We start from the raw sequence: 15,683 nt of genomic DNA, 5'->3' as shown, positions 1-15,683 counted from the left end.
CGAAAACTCGAGTTATCTCGGCTTATTAATACTTCGCATTACGCCCTGTGAATGACCTTTGTCACCGAAAGGCATACACTAACCGCAATAGGACATCATATAAGATGGAACACATGACAGTGAACTCATCAGCGCTAAAATATCTGCCTATCTTGAATACTCATGAGAGCAAGAAGTGGCGATGTAAAGCCTGAAAGAAAGGCAACGCAGGTGTCAAGTTTTTTTTTTTTTTTTTTAAAAGTAGATAACTTCTTCCCGCTGGGGCTCCAGCGTTTGCTGCACGGATTATGCCAAGGTGTCGTCCAACTCGTACTCGAAAAGCGTGAAACCTTTCAACGGCGGTACGCTCGCATGGATTCCGCGACAGTAGGTCAGCTTTACTGCAAATAGTCTGCTACCTTATGGGAAATGAGATAACTTTAAAATTGCTGATACTCACCAGGGCTTCTGTCAACTCTGAATGTATGCCAGGAACCCGAAGAACGCAATGCAGTAAGAGTCAGTGTGATGAGAGGAAGTGGGAAGCCGTTGTATTTCGTGGGGATCGGAACCCTCAATACATTTTCTCGGTGTTCGGACAATAAGGCGCGGGCCGTTACAATACTGAGGTCCATAGTGGAACTAGGTATGCTACATCGGATTCAGTAGACACCCCGCGTCCGGCTAGGGAGCACCCGTTCACTTATTGAATCCATCAAAACGCGGGGAATCACAAATAACCAGCAGAGCTCTATTCGATGCCGGCAGTCATGGTTGACGTGGACGATCCCCCACCTGTTCCGAGGGTAGAATCCGGCCCCTCTCTTGGCTAGTACTAGACACCGTTATGCAGCTCTGTAGCTAAGGTACTTAATCATAACCACCATCCTTAGCTCTAATCCTGCCATGGTGGTTCAATTCTAAAGATCTCTAAAATGCTCTTGTTAAACTTTGCAACCGTTGGTTACGGCCTTGCCGCCATTATCGTCGTTTTCTTTGCCCGGGTCAGTAGCGTTTTTTTTGTTTCAGAGGAGTCAATAATATGTCACCGGGAGCCTTAATCCTGACAGGTTTGTAGATTTTATTTCTCGGCCTCACGTGTCCCATCCGTCACCTACCAGGGCCTTGGTATACGTGCTTCTTTGACCATGTCCTCAAGTTTTACAACCTCACCGGTCGGCGCATGCATTACGTCCATTCCCTCCACCACCGCTATGGGCCAATTGTCCGCATATCGCCCACTGATGTTGCAGTTGCAGACCCGGATGGGTTTAATACAATTCACAAGATTGGTTCCGGCTTTCTGAAAGGTCCATGGTATTCGACTATTGCACCAGGCGTCGAGCCGGGTATTTTTGCAATGGTAGACCCAAAGCAACATGCCGCTCGTCGAAAACTCTTTGCTCGAGCCTTTACGAGCACGTCTCTGCGTCAAAACTGGGAATCTGTCGTGAGACAGAAGGTAGAGAGGGCCGTAGAGCGGATAAAAACCGATGCTCTCAACGGAAAAGCTGATGTGTTCAAGTGGTGGACAATGATGACTACCGATGTGATCGCCCACCTCTCGTTTGGGGAGTCGTTTGATATGTTGGAATTTGGCAAGGTAATCTTCCCAAACTTCAAACAAGAGAATAATGTTAACGTGTCAGAAAAACCAATACATCAAAGCACTGGAATCCGTTTTTATCATGAGCACACTCCGCGCCGAGTTGCCACTGATTTACCATTTGGCTCGGCTCCTTCCGGTCAAATCGATTCAATCAGTTTTGCAAGCCCAAACAGTTGTAGATGCCCATGCTGTGAGAGCGGCTGCCAACCTCCGTCAAAATGGGCATTCTGCAAATCTCTTTGGCAATATGCTCGCAGAATGTGAAGCAGGCGAGAAATCCGACCTGACTCCAGAAAAAGTACAAGCGGAAGCAGGCAACTTGATTGTTGCCGGATCTGATACTACTTCGGTCACCCTCACATATCTCATATGGGCTGTTCTGAAGCGACCGGATCTTCAAGCTAGACTTGAAGCAGAGCTTGCAGAAGTGGGCGCAGGGTTCGATGATGCTAGTCTCGAGAAGCTGCCACTGCTCAATGCCGTCATCGATGAGACTCTCCGGCTTTACGGAGCTGCTCCAGGGAACCTACCTAGGACCGTTCCTCCCAGCGGTGCAACAATCGAAGGGTTTTTCGTCCCTGGCGGAACGGTTGTCGAGACACAGGCTTACACCCTGCACCGCCATCCTGACATATTCCCAAATCCATTGAGGTGAGCCATCTGAGCGGAGGTGAATCTGGACACTACTGACTGGAATACCAAGATTTGATGAGACTCGCTACTTGGACCAGGGTTCTTTGTCAAAGCAACAGAAACAACTATTCTCTCCTTTTGGAGCTGGCACACGTGTCTGTATTGGGCTGCATCTGGCTCGTATGGAACTTCGACTCGCCACTGCGGTTTTCTTCAGAAATTGCCAAGGTGTGAGACTTGCCGATGACATGATGGACGAGTTGATGGAAATGCAGAACTTCTTTCTGATCAGCCCGGCTGGGCACCGTTGCGAAGTCACGTTGAGATCATAAATCTCTGCTACATTATCTTGATTTGTCTCGTTGTCTTGTAGGCAGAATTCGGAACGGGGCCATCTGAGTGGGTTTAAGGTGAACCTAAGGATCGCCTCCAGATCTGTCACAGTTTGTATGAGAGGACACTAGTTCGCTGACAGTGATTTAAGATCGTTGCCCTTCTGGGGCTGAACTGCTAGTCTTTCTAGTTCATAATCCATTGGCTAGCCACACGTACAAACAGGCAGTTATGTCCCATTAAGCGTCTCTACAAACCATGAAAAACGCTCCATCGCAAAGCTAGTGTTCTTTTCGCGAAGTTCAACGCCACCATGATGTCAGATGCCGAAGAGCCACTGATCGTATGTGCTACAAATGCCCATGGTAAAAGGTGCCACTCAACGTGAGAATATGAGTTTCGTAAAGCAGCCTATCATCCGGCGGCGCAGCTCAAAGCCTGCAATTGCCAAACACTCCTCAACAGAATGATCTGGTCATTCTCCGGGGATCATACTGGTTATGGAGTTGTTCTAGACTTTGCTCAACAACGTGCCAACTCTCTCGTCGTGACTCGGACCGTGGCAGATGTGTCAACCAGTGAAATGGTCCAGACCGCTTTCCGACGGCGGGCTTATCTTTTCCGACGCGGACGCACCGGGACCAACATCCGTCATCAGAGAGACAGTGGCGGGTTTTTGGTCATGGCGGTGTTGGAAACGATGTCAGGCAGTGTAAAGGCCATTTTGGGTATGGGCGACACCTCATCTTACGCGGAGGTCTCAGGGCGAGACAAGAGGCGTCTAGAGCATTGAACGGAATAGGCAAGGGCTCGTAGTGTACTGAGAGAAGGGTCTGCAAAGGAGACACTGGAGCTAACTACATCTCCCAAATAGGTGAGGTTACACATGTTCCATCACAGCTTTTGGACGGAACCTGAAAGTTGTGCTGCATGCTGACGCGGGTGGATATGCCCGGACGCATTGATCAACACATTTAGCAGCTGCCCATGAGTATTAGCTGTTATCATTGGTGGCCGGGAAATAGGAACCATCTAGATCTGTTATGCAGGAAGCTTGCAATGGTCAAAATCCTATTTGGCAAAGTTTGCCTACGCAGGGCGAGAGAATCACCATTCGGGAACCACCCAGAGTCATCCACTAAGACCCTAGTGCATGATTGGGCGCCCAAAGGGGTGAAAACCAGCCGTGTGTGGCAGAATGCAAGGTGTGATGCGGGCGGCTCGGGCCCTGGACGTTAAAGCAAGGGAACATGACAACTTTAAGCGAACCTAGGCCTGTTTTTGTTTACGTTGGAGTTGAGCCTCGCGTAAGGAAGATCCATATCATGAGTCAGAAGGCCTCCGTTCCTTAATACTTATTACCTTTGATAGATTCATTTCCGGCACAGCAAGTTCGCATAGAATTAATCTGGCTTTCCTCAATGCGAAGCAGCCTACGTGTTATGACTCAAAAAAGGTGACATGACTTGAACTCAAGAAGCTGAATTTTAGGCACCTAGCTTTACTAGCAAGATCTGAAGACAGATTAGCTGGGGTTTAGGTGGTTAGAGTCGCCATATGGAACGGATGGAAAGCTGTGGCAAATGAAGATACCAAGAAACATGTCACACGGCAATAGGCTGCCGCAATTCACATGTGTAAAGTACAGTACACTTGATTATGGATTTTCATAGGATGGCCAAAACACTATGGTACCCAGAGAAGCGTCAAGCGTAATATAAAGTGTCGGAGCGAAAGCTGTCTAATAGAGGATGCCTGGTGTCGTACCCCTCACGGTTGAAGTAGTGGGAAAGTGATTGATACTAGGATTACGGTATGTCAGTTGTATGGATGGTGTCCTGCAGAACAATAAGAAATGAAGTGAGAGAATAATCATTGTTTTACAAAGTATGAAGAATGAATGAGAGATGAATTGGAGTAATGGATAACCACATTGAGGCGAAAATGGCCTAACAAGAATTAATCAATTCCATAAATGGTTCTTTGGGGAAAGCAGCGAAATGTTTAGGAAGAGCCCGAGAAATGATAGTCACGCTGTATATACAACTCAGTGCGCGGGAAAGGACAAAGCCGAATAACTGGTGACATGCTGAAGGACCTAGTTTTGGAGCTTCAAGAACAAGCTACCTCAAAGTGACCGGGAACCAAGGGCAAATTATCAAGATTATTGTCACAGCACAGCATCTGGCAGTGTCAATCCTTATGGAAGCTCCTGGACGTCAAGGCTTTTGGCACTATATTGCTATTTAGCCCCCATTGACTGTGTGTTGCATAAGCGATATTCCCGGGTCGTCAACTTTAAAACTGTCACATCTCATTCATTATGCAAGCCGAAAAACAAGTGAGAAACTTCTTTGATTCTTATAATGGAACCTTAACCTCGAGGCACGACTCTCAACCTTTCCCTTCTGGTGTGCGGTCCTTGAATTGGTGTGCCCATCTTCAACTCGAACTAGCAGGGGTTTATTAGCCAGGGTGCCATGCTGATTTTCAGCTTTTCCTCAGTCCTGCATGACCCCTCAGCAGCAGACTAATGGTTGGTAGGTGATCAACTGCAAGTCTAAAACAGCTTAATATGCCCGCAACTGACACCAGGATGCAGCTAAAATAGCCTGCTGCGCCCCCAATTACCAGATTTTGAGGTCAAACTACGGCGGAAAGCAGTCTCAGTGGCCAAACCACATGAATAGCTCATGATCAGCCCAAAGTAATGAACAAGAAACTGTTATGGCGCCCGTCACTGATGCATTGAAGCATGGCACGGCTATTGGCCCCCAAGCAGATCGCCGCAGATCCAGCAGCCGGGTTATTTCAAAGAAAGAATTTCCTAACAACACCAATCATGACACCAGAACACAACTGCTTGCAAGGGCTGCTGCCGGGTTGCAACCGTGCTATCATATCTCACCAAAATCTGTAAATGCAAAGATATGTCGAAACAGAAAACCGTTTGATGCTTTCTACGACGCGAATATGAGCCAGCCACCATATGCCTATGTGACGAAGTATTTCTGACTGAATGTTAGCATTATGCTCTTACCTGTCCACAAGTAATTTTTGAAAAGTTTTTCCTTGAGGGACGTAACCTTCCAAGACATTGTGTCACCCAGACATACCCGAAAACGTGTTGAAAACGCGTGAAGTCGTTTCTCGAATGCCTCGGCTTCTGATCTGACCTTCCGGTGGAAGAGTCAGACACTAGCCATGTGTTTGACGGTGCGACAGAGAGGGGGCAATGCTTTGAACTTGAGAGATTTTCCTCGAGACCTTCTAAATCCATCCCTTACCTTCAAAATGGGGGTCTGTCTCATTTGAGGGGAGGAAAGCTGGTCTTGGAGTTGCGAATTTCCACTGCAGATGCATACGATGGCAAATAGCCTCCCTGATGGGCGACCAACCACGTCGATTCTCGACCCGTGGGAGACCGAGTACGTTGAGACAGAAAGTTTTTCTTGCTTTTTTTCGTGCCGGACCGGGAAATTTTGTGTTTTTGCAGGAATGCGGCCAACTATTAACCTTGAAACTCCCGTCCCTGGCCCATTGGTCTGGGTTCTCAATAACTCATCCATCTTAACTCTCAACTCGCTCCAAGCCTTGTTCACCTGGCACGTCGGTTGTCTTTGGAACCACAAAGCAGTCCATGGCCGATCTCGAGCTTGATTTACCAAATTCGATATCTGTCGGACTCTAGAGCAAAGCATAGTACTACTATGTCACCTCTTGCCATCGGATCGAGCATGTTGATACCTATTTCAACACGAAATGAGGCGGCCACAGTCCAATCTATGATGGATGTATCCAAGGACCCAGCATCAAAAGTGGTTTCTTCTATATGGTCCATGATCGCAATCTCAACTGTGTTTCTGTTTCTCCGGGTATATTGCAAGAAGATAAGGTCACGAGGGATGTGGGTTGATGACTATCTACTCGTATTATCATGGGTATGACTGATTTATTGTTTGCAACCTCTTATCTGACGACTTCCTGGCAGGTATTTCTCCTCATATCCAACGGCCTTATTACAGAGCTTATGAAGCTCGGTTTCGGCACGAGCATAGTGTTTGTGCCACATATGCACACTCTTACCGTCCTCAACGATGTAATCAACAAGATATCACTCGCGCTCAGCAAGACATCATTTGCAGCAACCATGCTGCGAGTTTCATACGGCTGGCAGAAATCATTTATATGGTTCCTCGTCATATCCATGAACATCATCCTGGCGACAAGTGCAATTACCACCTGGAAGGCAGCGTGCGACCGACCAATGGACTCGTATGAAGCTGTACTGCCGGGATCTTGCTGGAACGTTTTCGATTCAGTGATCATGGCTATGGTTTCGAACGGTACGTTATCCTATGACGAGTTCAACTTTACACTCGCGACTCCTACTGATAAAAGTTTGAACAGGATACTCCGTATTGGTTGATTTCAGCTTGTCACTGCTCCCATGGAGGACCATATGGCAGTTGCAGCTGAATCGCCACGAAAAGGTTGGTGTGGCCGTCGCTATGAGCTTGGGCATCACCGCCGGCGTGGTAGGAGCTATCAAGGTGGTCAAGATCGCAACCGTCGCTGACGGAGTCGACATTCCTTGTAAGTGTGATGCCCTAGTAAGAGTGGCTCACGCTGACCCGACCTCTCAGATCGTCTGTCTCTTTTGTTCATTTGGGGCCAAGCAGAGCCCAACGTTACCATTATTGCCTCCTCTATTCCGGTGTTACGCGTCCTTTTTCGAGAGATATACGCCACGTCAGTGTGGAGAGAAGGCGGAGAGTACCTCAAGTCGAGTTCTCAAAGCACTTTGCCCACCAGTATCGGCATGGTTACTTTGGAGGAAGGAAGAAAGACTGAGGACAAAACTGGTCGGAATATACCACAACTACCACAACCTATGAGACCATGTTCGTTAATCGACACGATGAAACGCGCCAGAGAGCCTATGAGATAAGCCGATGATGAATTACGAAGCGAGAAAAGATACTATTTGACTGTTTTTTCACTCCATAGTAATAGCGCCAGTTGTATAATTTATCCCTAGCATATTTATTTCTTAAGTCTTTTCTCTCCTTTCTCGCCCTCATGATTGTTCGGTCATCTCTACTGTCATTATGCGCAGAAGTCTTTGATGACGCTGCTCAGAACAGCAGTAACTTCGCGAAGGCTTTCTACACCCACCCATTCTTCCTTGCCATGAAGCCCAGCCCCCTTGGGCCCGTAAACTACAGAAGGGATGCCAGCTTGGTAGAGAAGGGCGGCGTCACACCAAAACGACAATCCAATCGGCTCAGGTGCCTTGCCTAGTGTGCCCGATACGTGGTCAACGAACGTCTTGAGAAATTCGTCATTCTTCTCAAGCGCAAAAGACGGTCGCTCGAAAGTCACTCGCGGCGGCGCATACTTGAACTGCGGTGTGTTCGCCGCAATGCGCTCCAGGATATCTTGAACATCACGGAGGATAGCCTGCTTCGTTTGTGACGGGATGGTCCGGAATTCAACCGTGAGCGTGCACTTGTCAGGATAACTCGACGGCTCCTCGCCGCCCTGGATGAGTCCACCATGCAACGACGCCTTGCCCAGCCGAGGGTCCGAAGGCAGCGTCTGAGAGTATTCAAGGAGAGCAGTCTGTACCGCCCCGGCGAGTAAAATGGCGTCTACGCCGGTTTCCGGCATGGATCCATGCGCAGCAACGCCTAGCACGTCAATCTCGACCCAGATGAAGCCCTTGTGGGCGTAGATGATATCTTGGTTAGTGGGCTCCGGGATGATGGCACCATCCGCCCTCCAACCAGCGGCGATAACTTCTTCAGTGCCGAATGAGAAGTTTTCCTCGTCTGCGACTGCAGCCAGGATAACGTCGCCTCGGAGCGATGAACCTTCCGTGGACTTGAACTGCGCCATGGCTGACATGGCTGCGGCAACACCTGACTTCATATCAAGACATCCACGACCAAAGATCTTTCCACCATCTTCCGGTTTGAGTTGGCCACTCAAAGGGTCGAGATCAGGTGAGTAGCTGCCTAGGCTGACAGTGTCGATGTGTCCGTTGAGCATGATCGACTTGCCTCCGCCTTTGCCACGGAGCACACCAACTACAGAAGGACGTCCCGGCTTCGTTGTTTCCAGCCAATGAGCCTCAATATCGCGGTGCTGTAGCCAAGCCGAGATGTAACTGGCAATCTCTGCCTCGCCGGCACCTGATGCCTTGGACAGATCGGGGTTGGATGAGTCAATGGTGGTAAGGATCTGGGTCAGCTTGATTGGGTCATCAACCGATACGTCAAGCGGCTTCTTGTACTTTCGCTGGCCCTCAGTGTTGAGGAGAACAACAACAGAATCCTCAGAGAGGCAGTTTGGTCGCGGGCTAACCTGAGCAAGACGCCGGAGTGCGGCAACAGTGGCGCCACCACAAGGACCGCTCTTTACACCCTTCGTCTCGAGATACTCAACCGCTAGTTGTGCCTCAAAGTCAGAGACGGTTGCACTGGCGTCAACGCCCGCTTTCAGGTCATCGAAAGCCGTAAGGGAAACAGTGCCGCAGTTGAGTCCATCCATAATGGTTCTCGACGTGTGAACCGACACCGGCTTGCCGGCCTTCAGACTCTTCCATAGACACGGCGCAGTATCAGGCTCCACAGTCAGAACAGCATTGTTCCGACCATTGGATTTGCAGTGAGAAACAACGGCGTGTGCCAGAGATCCAACACCGACTGGGCTTACCATCAGTGTTGGCTTCAGGCCCTTCTCGGCAACCTGCTGCTCGGCCTCGACAACGAGGGTAGAGTATCCTTCAACAATCCAAGCAGGGATCTGTTCGTATCCTTCGAATGCATTGTCCTGAACGAGGAGTCCACCCTTGACAGCTTTCGATGCTTCCCACGCCTCCAAGACGGCGTCGTCATAATGGGAATCGCTCGAAATCACATTCGCACCTTCGGATGCAATAAGCGTGACGGCCTCGCCGTTGACGCTGCTGGGAACATAAATGTGCGCAGGAATCCCAAGGATCTTGGCCATTGCGGCAATGGCTCTGCCATGGTTGCCCTCAGTCGCTGCATAAAGCGAGATGGAGTGTTCCTGGGCAGCTTTCGCGACTTCGGCCAGAGGCGTATCGGCAGGCAGACCCAGCTCAGTTGTGATCGCTCGGTATGTTCCCCATGAAGCGCCCAAGATCTTGAAAGCGGGAAGACCAAGCCTGTTGCTTTCATCTTTGAGGAACACGGCCTTTACACCGAGTTCTTTGGCCACATCGTCGAGCGAGACGAGCGGTGTCCGTGCGAATGAGGGGAGCTGTTGATGGAATGCTTGCACCAGAGAAGTGTCGGCGACAGGGCGAATTGGTCCTGTGCTGTCATTGATGTAAACGTTTCTCCGTCCGGTAGCCATGATGATTGATATGAGTTGCTAGACGCGATGAATGAGTCAATCCAACGGCATCTCCATATGTGGATGGCGTGATGCGGTATTTATGAACAATGTATATCATTCAAGGTCAAAAAACATCATAGCCACGGCCACAGATGCTAACGATAATACTATCATAAGAAAAGGCGTTTTGGACAGTTTCCCCCATGATGAAAACCGTCATATTTCCGCCCTGCCGTGACATGAAGAATAACCCGGGGCTGAAATACCCCGCATCTCTTTTACAATCTATGTCAGTATCTCATTTCACTCCATAGTAGACGTTTACTAATGCAAGACCCCTAGTGAGTCACCACGACAGCGTGAGTGGAGTTGACGTCGAAAGGCGCATAAGGCGTGACCGACGTACAAATAGCAGCAGAGGCCCTACGATTTGGAGAAGCTTGCTTGAATCATTCGTTACACACCCCTTAAAGACCCCAACAGTAGCCTCTCTAGGACGCTCGCCCAAGCCCCTATTCTGCGGAGTACGCCCCGTCAAAGCTGTCATTTGAGCCCTATTTACGGTACAAAACACCCACTGCAACGCTAACAGTCATGGAGCTACCCTACACCACTGTCGACGTTTTCACGGACAAACCCTTTGAGGGGAACCCCCTGGCCATTGTTACCATCCCGCCCGGTGTCACTTTGACGCAAGAGCAGAAGCAAGCTGTTGCCAGAGAATTCAACTACTCAGAGACGACCTTTGTGCACGAGGTCGATGACACCTCATCCAAGGAGCGGCGATTCGACATCTTCACGCCGACTGAGGAGCTGCCCTTTGCCGGCCACCCGACCGTCGGCACCGCCGTCTCTTTGAAGGTAAAGGGCGTCAATAAGCTTCACGCTAAAGCTGGGCCGATCTCCATCGAAGAGACCGGTGATGATTCTGTGAGGGCAGAGATCCCGCATAATGTTCGCCTCCATCAGAAGCGCCTAAGGGATCTTGGCCCTGGCCCTTTTAGTGACTCAAAGAATGAGATTGCTGCTGCAGAGATCAACGCGCCCGTCTTCAGTATTGTCAACGGCATGACTTTTGTCCTCACCGAGCTCCCTTCGCTTGAGCTTCTTGGGTCGCTCAAGCCTGGGTCGGTTGATTTTCATCAAAATGAACTAGTAGATGAAGGCTGGCGCAAAACTTTCATCTCACGGTACTTTTTCGTACGCCTTGGCACTGAGACTGTTGATGGGCGCGTCGTACAGAAGATCAGAACCCGCCTGATTGAACCTGGTATGGAGGACCCCGCGACGGGCAGCGCCGCGTGTGCGTTGTCCAGCTACCTGAGCTTGCACGAGCTATCGGGCGAGTCCATCAGCTTTGAGATTACCCAGGGCGTCGAGATGGGTCGCAAGAGCAACATCTATGTCGACGCCGTGGTAAGCCAAGGATCGGACGGCTCACGCAAGCTGCAGACCCTGCATCTTGGAGGAAAGGCGACCAAGGTCATGAGCGGTCTCATTACTGTGAGAGAATAGGCTATTTACGGAAGCAAATTGTGATAGGAATCTTATAAGTTGAAAATAACAGACGCGTGTACACTCTCCGACCTTTTAAAGGTTGATCCTCAAACCGAGGGTGTTGTTGAACGTGACGGTGCCCCAGTACGGCTCCATGCCGGCATTTCCAACATTGACGTAGGTGCTTTCGGAGAAGACGCCCTGCTTTGCCAGCGCAACGAGCCAGTCCTTGATGTCACCTTCGAATGAGCCACCCTGCAGATCTCCAAACTGGCTGTCCTGCGGCACGAGCAGCGACGACACCGTGATGCCCGTGTCGGTATTCTTGCCCTGGTAAAGCTTCCAGCCGTCCTTACCGAAGAGCCCGTCGATTGTCGCAGTCGGTCCTTCGGCCCAGCCGATGGGGACCTGTCCTCCTTCGTAACGAAGCCAGAGCATGAGCTCCTGCGCATTGCTAGACGTGCTGTCGCCCTTTGTGTCGGAAGTCATGAAGTCGTAGACGACGTTACCTGAGCACTAGTCAGCACTGAATTTGAGAGCCCGTATGCCGAAGCGCTCACCTTTATAGGCAGAAGTGTTGGAGACAGTCCAGTCATAGGTACTAGGGATGCTCTTAATGTCACTCAGCCTCGTCTCCAGGCTTTGGGTGAGTCCGATGAAGGAGTATCCCTTGACGACGTCCTTGTTCACGGTCGGGTTAATGTCCCAGATGCTACTCCATTTAATCCGCTGTGCGTCGCCCTCGCCTGACGTTCCGTAGTATCCAGTGCAGCACGATCCGCTGATGGATTTGTAGTTGTAGTTCATCGAGTAAACGATCCACGGCGTGCCCATAAGGACCTCGAAGTCGTTGGGAGCGCCGCAGAACTTTGTCTCGGCCGCGGCCACAGAGGCCAACACGGCCGGCATCAAGAAGCGAGCGACATGCATTGCGTTTGCTGGAGGTAAAGACTGTAAATGTGATCGTTGATATCGAGCGACTACAACATGAGTGTTCAGCCAGGTGACCTTTGCAGGCCAGCCTTTGCTGGTTTTTTATCTTTTAGACAGATTCATCCCCTACTGCCGAGAACGTCTTATTACTTCCGTGGAGAAACAGGGTAATCGAACAAGCAGACCGCGTAGTCGTTGTAAACACCGGGTCATATTTGCTCGTCAATCTGAAACCTGGTCCGATCCAATCACCACGGAAAAGCGGCAAGCTAATGAGCGAAAACCCCAGCTTAATCATCTTATAGAGCTTCCCGACGGCTTCATGTTGACAGATGTTACCCTTGTTATCGTACGCATGCAATTTCAGTCCTGTACTTCGGATTCTAGCGCACTGCAATTTGATTGAGTTTCAACTGGGGATCACACAAACTCCATCTTCTCGATATTGAGGTTGCATGGGAAAACGATCCCGCCCATGTCTGGATCTCGGCTCTGCTCATCTGCGCAAGGATAGCCATCCTTCTCATCCCTTTCATGCTCCTCAGTGTTTATTCCGGCGTATTGGCCCCCACATTGCCACCATGTTACCTATTCCATGATAACTTTATAATCGTATAAAACCGTCTAGGGACTGATAGGTGGAAACTGACTATAAGTCTTTAGTGTAGAATTCTCTCGGGATCTGTGTACTTTAGATTTATTGATTGGCTAGTTTAGTCAATTTGCACACAAGCGTGGGACAGAGTTAAACCAGACCTGCCCTTCAAAGCCCACACAATGGCATCGGAGACACGGCGCTATTGCACACTTCGATACCTTGGTAATGAGTTTAAGCTTGTGTACTATTTGAGAATAACCAAAGACTTTGGCGGAGGCCAACGTCTGATCGAAGATGTGACCATTCAAACTTCTCAACCGGAATGTTAAAGTCACAAGCTATTGGCTGCAGAATTTCCTGGGCAGACCTTTCAAGTCATCCAACCCACTCAGCTTAGATAAGAAACAATGGATTGAGCCTATGACTCCATACCCTAGAACATTCTTGAAGAAATTACAAGATCCACTTTGACTTTTGGCAGATTATGATGCGAGATTCAAGACCCGCGGTTCATGGACGAATTGGAGAGTCTAGACTGCATTAGTGCAGAAGTCCACCCAGAACTGTGGGACAGGACAACGGTGGGATCAACCGGCCTGTTGGGTGCAATGCTGTTTTTGTGGAAGAAATAGTTCAATGTTTCTTTAAAGTGATGGTTCAATGTCACGGCAAGCTCCCTTTGTTTGGCTGCTCGAATGAAGCTATTCGCAAACCCGCGAGCCATTTGGCAGCCGAGATCTTCACGTTACCCCCGTTTGTCGTACTCCGCTTCCAACTTGGCGGGACGCAAGCTTAAGACGCATGTACCTGCAGACACCCCCACGCGGGCAACAGAACAAATGGCCGACTTTACTGTGGACTTGGACAGACGGCCATTTTCTGTTGCCCAGGTGGAACCTTTGGCCTCGGCACTTGGACGCTTCTGGAATCAAGTTCAAGGCCGAAGAAGTTTACAAATCATTCACAAGAAAATAAAGAAATCTTCTCCGCACCCCATGAGCTGATCATCGACACCTTGTCGGTACTGCACGCCACTAGACAAGCGTTGACAGATCATTTCACGTGCGATCAGTTTCCGGATTGATCACATCGGCGAACGGCTCACCTAAAGCGAACCACCACCCCCAGAATAAAATCCCGAATGGTCCGAACGAAAGCTACTACGTAGAAGCCAAAAGGGCGGAATGGGGCCGCGACAGGGGGTGGCATAGCGGCCGAGTCAGTAAAAATACAGTCAAGCAGTGTCGCATCGCGACCCCATAATGACAGCATGAGTTGTCATTGCGTCATGTTTGCTGTGCTGGGAGCTCGGTGCTCGAACCCACGGCTATGTATTCAAAAGAAAGGACATCGTCTCATCTTTCAACTTGTTCGTTTTTGAAACAACCATACTCAAGATACCTTGGGATTCAACCTGTGTGAAGCAACCTGACCAAAATCTCGACATTCATAATGGCTCCCACAAGCACCAACGCCTGGTCCCTCACCGGCATCGGCAAGGATAACTGGGAAACCCTCGAGCTCAAGAAGGACGTCCCCCTTCCCAAGATCGGTGACTACGACGTCCTCGTCCAGATCGAGGCCGTCTCCCTTAACTTCCGTGACCTCGCCATTCCCAAGGTGCGTTCAGCTACTTCCCCATATCAGCCTCATTCCTAACCGTATCCAGGGCCTTTACCCCTTCCCCGTCAACTTCCCCCGTGTCCCGGCTTCTGATGGCGCCGGCCGTGTCCTCGCAGTCGGCCCCAAGGTCACTCAATTCTCCGAGGGCGACGACATCTGCACTCTCTTCAACCAGCACCACCAGTCTAACCCCATCACGCCCCTCGCCGTGAGCAGCGGTCTCGGTGGTGCCCTCGACGGTACCCTCCGCCAGTATGCCGTCTTCCCCGAGTACGGCCTTGTCAAGGCCCCCAAGACCCTCAACTCCGTCGAGGCAAGCACCCTCCCCTGCGCGCCATTGACCGCTTGGAACGCGCTGTACGGTCTTCAGTCCAAGGCCCTCAAGCCTGGTGACTTTGTTCTCACGCAGGGCACTGGCGGTGTCAGTCTGTCCGCTATCCAGTTCGCCCTTGCTGCCGGCGCACAAGTCATTGCGACTACCTCGTCCAAGGAGAAGGGCGAGAAGCTGAAGAAGCTCGGCGCTCACCACGTCATCAACTACAAGGAGACGCCCAACTGGGGCGAGGTGGCCAAGTCTCTGACGCCCAACAACGCCGGCGTTGACCACATCATCGAGGTCGGTGGCCCCGGCACCGTCGCGCAGTCCCTCAAGGCCGTCAAGTTGGAGGGTGTGATTTCCATTATTGGTTTCCTGTCGCACGGCCAGGACACCAAGGACCAGCCTACGCTGCTGGATGCGCTGTCCAACATCTGCACCGTCCGCGGAATCTTCGTCGGCTCGAAGCAGCAGTTCGAGGAGATGAACCAGGCCATTGACGCCAACAAGATTCATCCTGTCGTTGACGAGAAGATCTTTGGTTTCGAGGAGGTCAAGGATGCGTACCAGTACCAGTGGGACCAGAAGCACTTTGGCAAGGTTGTTGTCAAGATTTAGGATATGTTAATTAGCCGTTTCGTCCTAGGGATGAGCGTATGAAATATTAATGCAGTTACGATTATCATTACATACTCTATATCATGTTAGAAAACGCACTAATTCGTTAATCTGAGCACAAGACAGGATTGGAATTGAAAAATGATATTGAACTATCGCCATTGTAAAATATGTAA

At 50.2% G+C, this 15,683-nt stretch overlaps 6 protein-coding genes across 6 annotated transcripts; 4 read left to right on the top strand and 2 right to left on the bottom strand.

Annotated features, from left to right (window-relative positions):
• Positions 1-914: 914 nt before the first annotated feature.
• On the top strand, positions 915-2,553 carry CTRU02_207916 (cytochrome p450; the record flags this gene model as incomplete). The annotated part of the gene is made up of 4 exons (XM_036733096.1): positions 915-983; positions 1,058-1,582; positions 1,629-2,239; positions 2,292-2,553. 4 exons carry the CDS (start codon positions 915-917, stop codon positions 2,551-2,553), a joined length of 1,467 nt encoding a protein of 488 aa, XP_036575137.1.
• A 3,711-nt stretch (positions 2,554-6,264) lies between these two features.
• CTRU02_207915 (uncharacterized protein) lies at positions 6,265-7,505 on the top strand (the record flags this gene model as incomplete). Its single annotated transcript, XM_036733097.1, has 4 exons — positions 6,265-6,495; positions 6,546-6,900; positions 6,965-7,150; positions 7,201-7,505. The coding sequence occupies 4 exons, from the start codon at positions 6,265-6,267 to the stop codon at positions 7,503-7,505; spliced, it is 1,077 nt and encodes a 358-aa protein (XP_036575138.1).
• Positions 7,506-7,663: 158 nt separating this feature from the next.
• Positions 7,664-9,940, bottom strand: CTRU02_207914 (diaminopropionate ammonia-lyase; the record flags this gene model as incomplete). The annotated part of the gene is made up of 1 exon (XM_036733098.1): positions 7,664-9,940. One exon carries the CDS (start codon positions 9,938-9,940, stop codon positions 7,664-7,666), a length of 2,277 nt encoding a protein of 758 aa, XP_036575139.1.
• A 576-nt stretch (positions 9,941-10,516) lies between these two features.
• CTRU02_207913 (phenazine biosynthesis-like protein) lies at positions 10,517-11,437 on the top strand (the record flags this gene model as incomplete). The annotated part of the gene is made up of 1 exon (XM_036733099.2): positions 10,517-11,437. One exon carries the CDS (start codon positions 10,517-10,519, stop codon positions 11,435-11,437), a length of 921 nt encoding a protein of 306 aa, XP_036575140.2.
• A 75-nt stretch (positions 11,438-11,512) lies between these two features.
• CTRU02_207912 (family 12 glycoside hydrolase) lies at positions 11,513-12,349 on the bottom strand (the record flags this gene model as incomplete). The annotated part of the gene is made up of 2 exons (XM_036733100.1): positions 11,513-11,928; positions 11,980-12,349. The coding sequence occupies 2 exons, from the start codon at positions 12,347-12,349 to the stop codon at positions 11,513-11,515; spliced, it is 786 nt and encodes a 261-aa protein (XP_036575141.1).
• A 2,053-nt stretch (positions 12,350-14,402) lies between these two features.
• Positions 14,403-15,507, top strand: CTRU02_207911 (alcohol dehydrogenase; the record flags this gene model as incomplete). Its single annotated transcript, XM_036733101.1, has 2 exons — positions 14,403-14,570; positions 14,617-15,507. The coding sequence occupies 2 exons, from the start codon at positions 14,403-14,405 to the stop codon at positions 15,505-15,507; spliced, it is 1,059 nt and encodes a 352-aa protein (XP_036575142.1).
• Positions 15,508-15,683: the final 176 nt, after the last annotated feature.

This window comes from Colletotrichum truncatum (assembly GCF_014235925.2).
Source record: "Colletotrichum truncatum strain CMES1059 chromosome Unknown Contig_0004, whole genome shotgun sequence".
Lineage (NCBI taxonomy): Eukaryota > Fungi > Ascomycota > Sordariomycetes > Glomerellales > Glomerellaceae > Colletotrichum > Colletotrichum truncatum.
This window is presented reverse-complemented; position numbering and strand designations above follow the sequence as displayed.